Raw genomic sequence first — 10,455 nt, 5'->3', positions numbered from 1 at the left:
TTCTCTTGTATTTGTCAATTAAGTCAAATAAAAGTGATTAAGACTGTGTTTTCAAGTTATTCAAGGAACAGTTATCCTGTTTAAAGTGCACCTACCATGAGTTTGTTCATGTCTTTGCTTTTTCCCATAATAAAAGGGAAGGGGAGAGGGAGCAATTTATATGTATGAAAACTAACTTGTATTACCAATGAGGGGAAAGTTAGGCAAAGCATAACTTCATTATTATTACTAAGGATTGTAATTATCTCTTACACCCTTCCTTCTCATTATGATACTCGTGTTAAAGTTAGGTGGGCAAGTAAGAAAATTTTACAAATTGAGTGTTTTTACCCAATCTTTTCCAAGAGTAAAAGGCCACTGGAAGTTTTTTTTAAAGAATTATGTAGTAAAATCTTATAAAAAGGCAATTCACTATACCATTATTCCGTACTATATTTGCATTATACTACAAATCTTTTCTCATTCACTTAACAAGAGCTTGAACCTTGATGTTATAGCAGGAACTTGAGTCTACTCTGGCACTTAACTTGTAACCTTGAGCAGATTATAATGAAAAAACTTAGGCATAGCAGGGATAATTACCTTATTAGAGTTTTTGAGACTGAAAGGGGAAAAAAACCTCCACAGCCACCTGCACGCCACAACCTCCTCTCTTCCTCATCTGTGCTGTGAACTTCTTTCGAGAACAGGAACATCTTTAACGCTGTCCATCATTGTAAGGAAGAAGAGGCAGACTTTAGAAGAAAGGCCATGTGAGGACTCAGAAGATGGCCACCTACAAGCGCACTCTCACCAGAAACCAACCCTGACAGCACCTCGATTTCAGACTTACAGCCTCCAGAACCGTGAACAGAGAATTTCAGATGAGATGGTGGAGTTGGAGGACCTTTAGCTCACCCTCACCTCCTGGGCACACCAAAATCACAACTAATTGCTGAAAAAACATCAGTAAAAAAGACTAGAATCTGCCCCCAACCCCCCCCCCCCCCAAAATTCTACATCCAGACATAAAGAAGAAATCATGAGACAGTAGGAGGGGTGCACTCACAGTATAATCAAATCCCATACCACCCAGGTGGACAACCCACAAACTGGAGAATAATTATATCACAGAACTTCTCCTGCAGGAATGAGAGCTCTGAGCCCCACGCCAGGCTCCCCAGCCTAGGGGTCAGTCATTGGGAGGAGGAACCTCTAGAGCATTTGCCTTTGAAGGCCTGTGGGGCTTGATTGCAGGAGCTCCACAGGACGGGGGGAAATAGGCACTCCACTCTTGGAGGGTGCACACAAGGTCCCACACTCACCAGGTCCCAGGGCAAAAGCCGTGACTCCATAGGAACCTGGGCCAGACCTACCTGCTAGTCTTGGAGCATCTCCTGGGGAGGCAGGGGCAGCTGTGGCTCTTGGGGGGCATAAAAGCTGGTGGCAGATGTGGGGACCTGTGTAAACTCTGGATGGAGTCAGACATTTCGAGTCCTTGGCACCAAGACCCTGCCCCACCCAACAGCCTGTAAGCTCCAGTGCTGGGATGCCTCAGGCCAAACAACCAACAGGGTGGGAAACAGCCCCACCTATCAGCAGGGTTGCCTAAAGACTTCTGGACTCACAGCCACCTCTAGACACACCGCTTGACAGGGTTTAGCCCACCAGAGGGCCAAGACCCAGCTCCACTCACCAGTGGGGAGGCACCAGCCCTTCCCCCCAGGAAGCCTGCACAAACCTCTCTACCATTCTCATCCACTAGGGAGCAGACACCAGAAGCAAGGAAACTACAGTCTTGCAGCCTGTGGAACTGAGTCCACAGCACAGATGAGAACCTACCCTGGGACCAGCTAGCCCCTGGCCCTTGGATGGCAAGAGGAGAGTGTACTGCTGGGACACGTAGGACATCCCCTACAGGGGGCCACTTCTCCAAGATAGAGAAACGTAACTAAGCTAGTACATACGTAAAAATACAAATAGAAATTTAAACAAAATGAGACAGCAAAGGAATATGTACCAGACGAAGGAACAAGATAAAACCCCTGAAGAACAACTGAGTGGAGATAGGCAATCTACCTGAGAAAGAGTTCAGAGTAATGATTGTAAAGATCCAGGAACTCAGGAAAAGAATGGAGGCACAGACCGAGAAGACACAAGAAATGTTTAACAAAGAGCTAGAAAAATCTAAAGAATAAACAGATGGACTAGAAGGAATCAATAGAATAAATGAGACAGAAGAACAGATAAGTGAGCTGGAAGGCAGAATGGTGGAAATCACTGCCGTGGAACAGAATAACAGAATGAAAAGAGGACAGTCTAAGGGACCTCTGGGACAACATTAAATGCACCAATATTTGCATTATAGGGGTCCCAGAAGGAGAAGAGGGAAAGGGCCTGAGAAAATATTTGAAGAGATAATAGCTGAAAACTTCCCTAACACGGGAAAGGAAACAGTCACCCAGCACAGAGGGTGCCATAAAGGATAAACCCAAGGAGGAACATGCCGAGACACATAGTAACTGATAAAACTGAAAGACAAAAAAAAAAAAAAAAATATTAAAAGCAACAAAGGAAAAGCAACAAGTAACATACAAGGGAATCATCATAAGACTATCAACTGATTTTTCAGTGGAAAGTCTGCAGGCCAGAAGGTACAATATATTTAAAGTGATGAAAGGGGGAAACCTACAACCAAGAATACTCTACCCAGAAAGGATCTCATTCAGATTCGAGGAAGAAATTAACACCTTTACAGACAAGCAAAAGCTAAAAGAATTCAGCACCACCAAACCAGCTTTACAAGAAATGCTAAAGGAACTTCTGTAAGTGGAAAAGAAAAGGCCACAACTAGAAACAAGAAAATTATGAAGTGGGAAAGCTCACCGGTAAAGGCAAAAATATAGTAAAGGTAGGAAATCACTCACACACAGATATAACATCAAAACCAGTAATCGTGAGGGAAGGAGAGTACAAGTGCAGGATACTGGCAATGCATTTGAAATTAAGAGATAAGCAGCTTAAAACAATCATGTACATACATATAGACTGCTATATCAAAACCTCATGGTAACCACCAAAGAAAAATCTATAATATACACATGAAAAAGAAATCCAAACACAACACTAAAGACAGTCATTAAATCACAAGAAGACGAAAGAGGAAAGGAAGAAAAAAGATCTACAAAAACAAGTCCAAAACAATTAACAAAATGGCAATAAGAATATACATATAGAAAATTACCTTAAATATAAATGGAGTAGATGCTCCAACCAAAAGACATAGACTGGCTGAATGGATGCAAACACAAGACTTGTATATATGCTGTCTACAAGAGACCCACTTCAGATCTAGAAACACACAGACTGAAAGTGAGGGGTTGGAAAAAGGTATTCCATGCAAATGGAAATCAAAAGAAAGCAGGAGTAGCAATAGTCATATCAGAAAAATAGACTTTAAAATAAAGACTGTTAAAAGAGACAACCAAGGACACTACATAATGATCAAGGGATGATTCCAAGAAGATACAATTGTAAATATATGTGCACCCAACACAGGAGCCCTTCAATATATGGGGCAAATGTTAACAAACATAAAAGGAGAAATCGACAGTAACACAATAATACAGGGGGAATCGAACACCCCACTTACCTAAATGGACAAATCATCCAGACAGAAAAGCAATAAGAGACACAGGCCTTAAATGATGCATTAGACCAGATGGACTTAATTGATATTTATAGAGCATTCCATCCAAAAACAGCAGAGTACACATTCTTCTCAAGTGCACATGGAACATTCTCCAGGATAGATCACATGCTGGGCCACAAAGCAAGTCTCGGTAAATTTAAGAAAATTGAAATCATAAGTATCTTTTCTGACCACAACACTATAAGATTAGAAATCAACTACAAGGAAAAACTTCAAAAAACAAATACATTGAGGAAAAAAAATGAAATATGTATATACTTCGTGTGACTGATGAAAAACAACAGAATTATAATTCTCATGATGAAAAGTTTTTCCAGGAATTCTGAAATTACTTCAAAACAACACTCAAGTATTTTCATATCACTAGGATAAGTATTGTTATCCTCATTCAAAATGAGATCACCAAGACCCACTGAGGATAAATAATTTCGCCATAAGTCTCCTTAGCTCCTGGGCCACCTTGTGAACCCACATCTGTTTCAGTAGCCTATGGTCTTTTCCTGGCTTTCTCATCCAGGCTTCTATATCAGAGTCACCTGAGATTACCTGCTAAATTTGAATCTCTGGTGGTTGGGACTCACGTTTTGAAAAAAAGTGTTAACAGTTGATTCTAACGTTCATCTAATTCATCAATGGTTGAGAGATGATTCAGAACATCCTTTTTTCTCAAATGGGCTCACCTTTATCATTTATGTGTAAACTGTAAATACAATTCAGAGCTGTTGGTATTTTTTCATAAATACATTAAATCAAACGGCTCACATTTAAATATTTATTAAGCAAACCATCTTTAGATTAATTTACATGATATCTGTGCATTGGAAATAAACTATTCATGTGTGACATAATTAATTCCTTCTCACTGAATTATTCCACCTGGCCTATGTTTTATTTACAGGTTGTTCAGATTGAATTATATTGATGCCAACACGGTTTTTAGATCAGCGTAAGGTACCATAACAGATTCATATTTAGGTTTTCCATTTAGTAGAAATGGCAATAGATCCTCTATAAATACAGTTCTTGGTAGAGCTTATAAAAGCATAGATGTGTACTCTTATCCAACAGTTAATATCAGGCATAACAAAGCAGTTCTTAAAATTTAAGCTATGTGGCCTCTTCAAGTGAGGGGACATGGGTCAGATTTAGAGAGAGCCACCTGTTGTAGTCTCTGTAAAGGAGAAGTGGGCCATTACTGGAGCCCCTGTGCACAGCATGTATTTTTCCAGGTTCTTTACATAACTGGTTCTCAACATTAGGAATATCTGGAAGCTTTTAAAGGTACTGATGCCTCAGCACCACCCGAGACCAATTGAATCAGAACCTCCAGGGGTGAGTCCAACTGTTGAACAGGGGCTTGGCACACATTACCACTTAAAGCAGCAAGACAACATCTTGGGCTTCTCTGAAGTAAATACAAGTAGAGTTCAGAGTGTTACAAGGGTGGTGTTGTGGGTGGAAGCTGTGCAGGCTTCTGTCCACTCTGAGCCATGGGATCAAAATGTAAATGATTCAGCTAAACGAATTCATGTAATAACCAGATGTCTAAACAGGTGATTAAGTAGAGAAAAACTTAAGATAACCCCCCCTGCAATTTTCTTCTTATGTTCCTCTGAAGCTTTAGAATGTGATAATAGCGTCTAGTTAATTTTTCAACAGTGAGGATGTGCTCATTCCCCTGAATCCACCCATGACTAGCCAATTGTATTTGCAGAGGAGTAGACCAAGGATAAGGATGCAAGCACAGGACTGGGAAGGAACACTTTTCTGTATATACCTTAAGTAGCTCACATGCATCAGAAACTCGGCCTTGGTTGGTCAAGGCTCATCTGTGCCAGCTCTAAATAGCTAAGACTGAATCAGCAAGTGGGAATTAAAACCTGTAAATGAAATTAGCCAATCCTGTTTCCATTTCAAAGTATAAAACTTCTGGCGAGGAAAAAATATAATTTGAACATCCACTGCCAAACGTGCACAATTATTTCAGATTCGTTTGCTTGTCGCATTTCTAACAAGGGGGCAGAACTTCTGCTTAATACTGGTCTGTGCTGTTGACACTTAAGGTTGGCAAGGCTCGTCCAGGAGTTGGTCATTCTGAGGAGCTGCTCTCCTCCAGATTTGGATAAAGTCTCAGTACCCCCAAAGTTCACGATCTTTGACTGTTGGACATTTAGGGTAATTCATCATTTTCAGGCAGAGTAAGTAAGGTTATTCCTTGTTTTACAAGTTTTTGCCATCTCAGCTTTGGGGAAATCCACCTATTTCTGAATGTAATTCACAAAATATGTCCAACAGTTGTGTTTAAGACATACATATTCAAAATAACTTCCTGGAGTCATTAAGACCTTTAGGAATGAAGAAGGGGTTTTCTTCCATTGTTTTCCGCAAAGCACAAACTTAAATACATTTCATTTTATGTTGACTTGGGGAAAAAAATGCTTCTTGATGTAGGACTTACCAATAGCTTTATAATCCAAATAGAGTAAATAGCAAAAACTTTTGACCCATGGAAATTGGTACTGTTAAATATCATCTGTGCTTAGTGATTCTAGCAGTTCTCTGAAATGAAGGGATATAGTACAGATATATATTCATATATGTAATCCTGCATTTACATATAAATGTTAATTTTATAATTTCAAGGCTGGAAGGAACACAAAATTTTTCCTTTTTTAATTTCACGTAGGCTAGTTAAAAAATGCAAATAAAACAGTAGTTTCCATGTGAAATGTGCCAAGTTGAAGATATCAATATTCCTGGGTATTCAGTGAATTGAGAGAATTTTATATAAAGTACTGATTGGAGTTTCAAAACTATGTAAAATATCTATCAAAACCCTTCATCTTTCTCCTTGAAATCTATAAATTAGCTGTATATTCCTTAGTTTTTTAGAAGATTCATAAATGTAAGAACGGACATTGATTTACAAGTTTATGTGATTTGGTAAATATTTATCCCTAAACATTGTAATCAAATAGAACCTACAGCCAAATGTGTAGCCTCAATGCAGAGTTTGTTCTTCTCTTATGTGTTTCAGCTTGATCTGAAATTGGGACTTGATTTTGCAGCTCTTATTAGAACTGGTCCTCACGGGATCATGTCAACTTTCATGGAAATAGGGGAATGAAAGCAGAAGCAGTGCTGTGCTGCTCAAAGAAGCAGCAATGACATCCCCTCAGAAGAATCCTTAGTTTTTAAATTCGTAACTTCATTTACCGGTAGCAACTGTGGGCCAACTCAAAATTGCCACTGATGATTCATTTAAGCAATGGCGTCACTGCCAGATGAGCCAAGTAAAAGTTATATGCTTATTTAGCTTCCACAAAATAAGGAGAGCAAAATAAGTATTTTCATACGGACATAAAATTTCAGAAACCCCACATTTCAGACAGCCAGAGAAATAATAGTTCTTAGACCTCTACTAGGGAGGAACAATTTCAAAAACACTCCTCATTTCTTTCAAGGATTATAGGATAACAAGCAATGGCTTTTTAGCATTTGTGATGTGTGATAACTCAGCAGGGATGGGGTGTGGAGCCCTCATCCAGCTTTATGTCTTACAGGTTTCCATCCTTTACAGGTGGGTGTCGGTGAATGTGGTGTGTTCCTTAGTCATAGAGCTGAAACCCTTGATAGCATTCATCAGGTCCTCTTCATCCACATACTGAAAAAGACACCAATCATCACTGGTTAGGATGTTGCTGGCAATAGTCTTACGCAAAATGTATTAATATATCATTTGAGCGTTACATTGTACCATATCTTAACCTTTCAAGCCTCAGTTTCCTTATCTGTAAAGTGGGGACGTTTTATATGACTTCATTCAAAATTAAACAGAAGAGCCAGAATGCAAGCTATTATGCTCCATCGTGTCTCACTCTCTTACTGTATTTTATATTTATTGAATAGGGCTAGTAATATTGATTATAATGTTATAATGAACAGATAATTTGCCGAGTATGGGCATCTTGAAAAGCTTTCACTGAATCACTTTGCATACTGCCTATTACCAGTATGGTCAAAAGTAAGCAAAATGGCAATATAGTATAATAGTGAAGAATGGGGGCAGTGTAATCAGACAATGTTTCTAAGATCCCAATTCCACAAAAAAATTACCAGCTGTGTGTTCTTGGGTAAGGGCACACATTCATCTAAGCCCTCAACGTATTATGTTGAACTATATGAAACTGCCATTTTGCATGTCAAATATGATCAATTAACAATTATTCATGTTTCAACCTAATATAATTATTCCTGATATTTAGAAACTTTAGATCCAAAATGGAATCATGGAATTCAATAGTTGTAACAACTTCAAACAGCCCCATGGTTTTTAAATGCTTATTATTTATCATCATTCTAAGCAAACCAGAAGGACTGTAAATTTTAGTTTTTGTTGTGATTGGAACCTGGAGCCAGGAAACTTGCTTTATTCTTTGCCATTAGTTAAGAAAGGTTTCATGGAAGTCATCAACTTTTCAGTGAAGGAAAAGTGAGAAGTGGGAAAGAGAGAGATGAATGAGAGTCCAAATGCAGAAGCAGACAGTTGAAATAAATGGAGGTGACGACTTCTGGCTCAGAGGAGTAAGCAGAGGGGCTAAGTTCTTAGTTGGCCATCTATTTATTATCCAACTATTCCAAAGGAATGGTACTCCCTCAGACATGTAGGTAGTTGGCACAATGAAGTGTGATGGTTGCTAAAAACTCTAGGACTTTATTCATTTCAGCCACTAGGGGCTCAAAATAAATATTACATAATGGCGACGTTAACTCTTTTGTACCCCCGGACTGAAATTATGAAAAACAAAGTTCATAAATAGTAATGCCCTTATTTATCATAATTTTCTGAGTTTCTTGGAAAGAAACTATTGATCCTATTGAGAGACTCTTTTTCTCATCTAACCATAAACCAGAAGGAAAACACACTTCCTTTTCTTTTTTTTTTTCCCTTTAGTAAAACAGGTGCTTGTACTTTGTGCCTCTTTTAGGCCAGTTCCAATGTTTTCAGTCATGTTCTGCCCAAGAGAATGAAGTAGAGCCTGTTTGTCTATTCACTTATGCATGAGTTTATTTTTTGAGCATCTATTGTGTGCCAGAAGAACAAGACAAAATTTCTACCCTGATCATCAAGCAGGTAAACAAGTTGTTGCAAAATAATTGGGTAAATGGTCAGAGGGATGCACCGAGTGCCGTGCGGCCATCCTTCAATGAGGTACAGGAAGCTCCATGCCATCTCTTTATCAATATACTTCTGGAATGTTTAGCAAAGGCTCTGGATGAGGAAATTGACTCACCAGTCCGCTATCATGGCCCATGATGGTTTCCCACAGCGAGTCGTCAATCAAGACCTTCTTGTCTTGAATGTCTATGAGCTGACTGACACTACGGTGGAGAGAGCCTTGGGAATAGGTCTGGCTGACCTGGCTCTGACTTGGCATGCGCAGTACAGACAGGCTCCGGTTGCTCCTAATACTCACAGGTGTCCCAGACCGGGGGATTTTGGTATCAGCTAAGCCCTGAAAAAAAGGTTACTGTTGGTGACTCAGGTCTAAAGAAAATAGTCTTGAAGTAGGATAGAAAATCTTGTGTCACATGTCATCAATGAAGGGAGCGCTGTCCCCATCTCCTCCTATGGAACTTAGCTCATCTGGAATCCTGTGGCCCCTGGATTCTTGGTAAAGGTGAGATAATAAGCCGATGGCCACGTTAGATGGCCAGCATTCTTAGTGCCCCAAGAGTTCACATACTGGTGCTTTGGCTATTATCCCTGTGGACTAGGGCTGCTGCATCGCAAAGCAGTAGGGTGAGGGGTTGGGTTAGCAAGGTAGTCTCTTCATGAGTGTCAGCACAGAGCCTCCTTCTTGAGAACAGCCCTTCCCCAGAGCAAAATTAGCAACGTTCTCTCATGGTCAGTCACTCAGTGAGCACAATTGTATTTCACTTTAAAATTCCTGGATTTATGTAGGGAACCTGACTCCTCCCCCTCCCTCTTTTCTCATTCCACATTGTTCCCCTTGTTATAGGATTCCAGCCTCCAAGATAAAGGGGACACACAAAGACATCAGCAAGACAAAGGCACTCTATGATTAGGATCTAGAATGTGCCATTAGGAAGTGTAGCTGCTCTAAACATCTGAGGGTTCTGATTTAGCCGATTTAACCAATCAGTGAAGTGTTCTGCTTTTCACCGGGCCACCGACACACCATGCAAAGATCGTGCATTCACGCAGCACACAGAGGTACCTCAAAGTGCATGGTGTAACTTTTTAGGGTAACATTGCTTGACACATCAGATACATCAGCCACGGAGTCAAACTGAAAACAAAAGTGGGGTATCAGCGTTTGGAACGTTTTTAAACAAATTCTTTGGAGGGAGGAATCAGGATGGCAGAATAGAAGGACGTGGAGCTCACCTCCTCCCACAAATACATCAAAAATACATCTACATGTAGAATAATGCTCATGTAATACCTTACTGAACTAGGGCAATGGATATCAGACACCCAGAAGTGCAAGAAAGAACTCCACATAACTGCATAGGGCAAAAGAAAAAAAGGAAATTGGGATGGACCTGCGCCCCTAGGAGGGAGCTGTGAAAGAGGAAACGTTCCTACATCCTAGGAAGCACCTTCACTGGTAGGGAGATCAGCTGGGACAGAAAGGGAGCTTCAGAGGCTCGGAAGAGAGTACAACAACTGGTTGGCAGCAGGCAGAACAGAGAGAGATGGGCACAGAGGATCGGTGCTACCTTGGGGCAATCCCCAG

The 10,455-nt window shown here is 40.2% G+C and overlaps 1 protein-coding gene across 1 annotated transcript in view; it reads right to left on the bottom strand.

Annotated features, from left to right (window-relative positions):
* Positions 1–7,265: 7,265 nt before the first annotated feature.
* USH2A (usherin) overlaps positions 7,266–10,455 on the bottom strand; it is an 815,986-nt gene continuing 812,796 nt past the window's right edge. The window contains 2 exon segments of the mRNA XM_032639255.1: positions 7,266–7,355; positions 8,986–9,207. Coding sequence (XP_032495146.1) covers positions 7,266–7,355; positions 8,986–9,207 — 312 coding nt within the window.

Source organism: Phocoena sinus, chromosome 1 (assembly GCF_008692025.1).
Source record: "Phocoena sinus isolate mPhoSin1 chromosome 1, mPhoSin1.pri, whole genome shotgun sequence".
NCBI lineage: Eukaryota > Metazoa > Chordata > Mammalia > Artiodactyla > Phocoenidae > Phocoena > Phocoena sinus.
The sequence above is the reverse complement of the archived record's forward strand: the minus strand, read 5'-3'. Positions and strand labels throughout refer to the sequence as shown.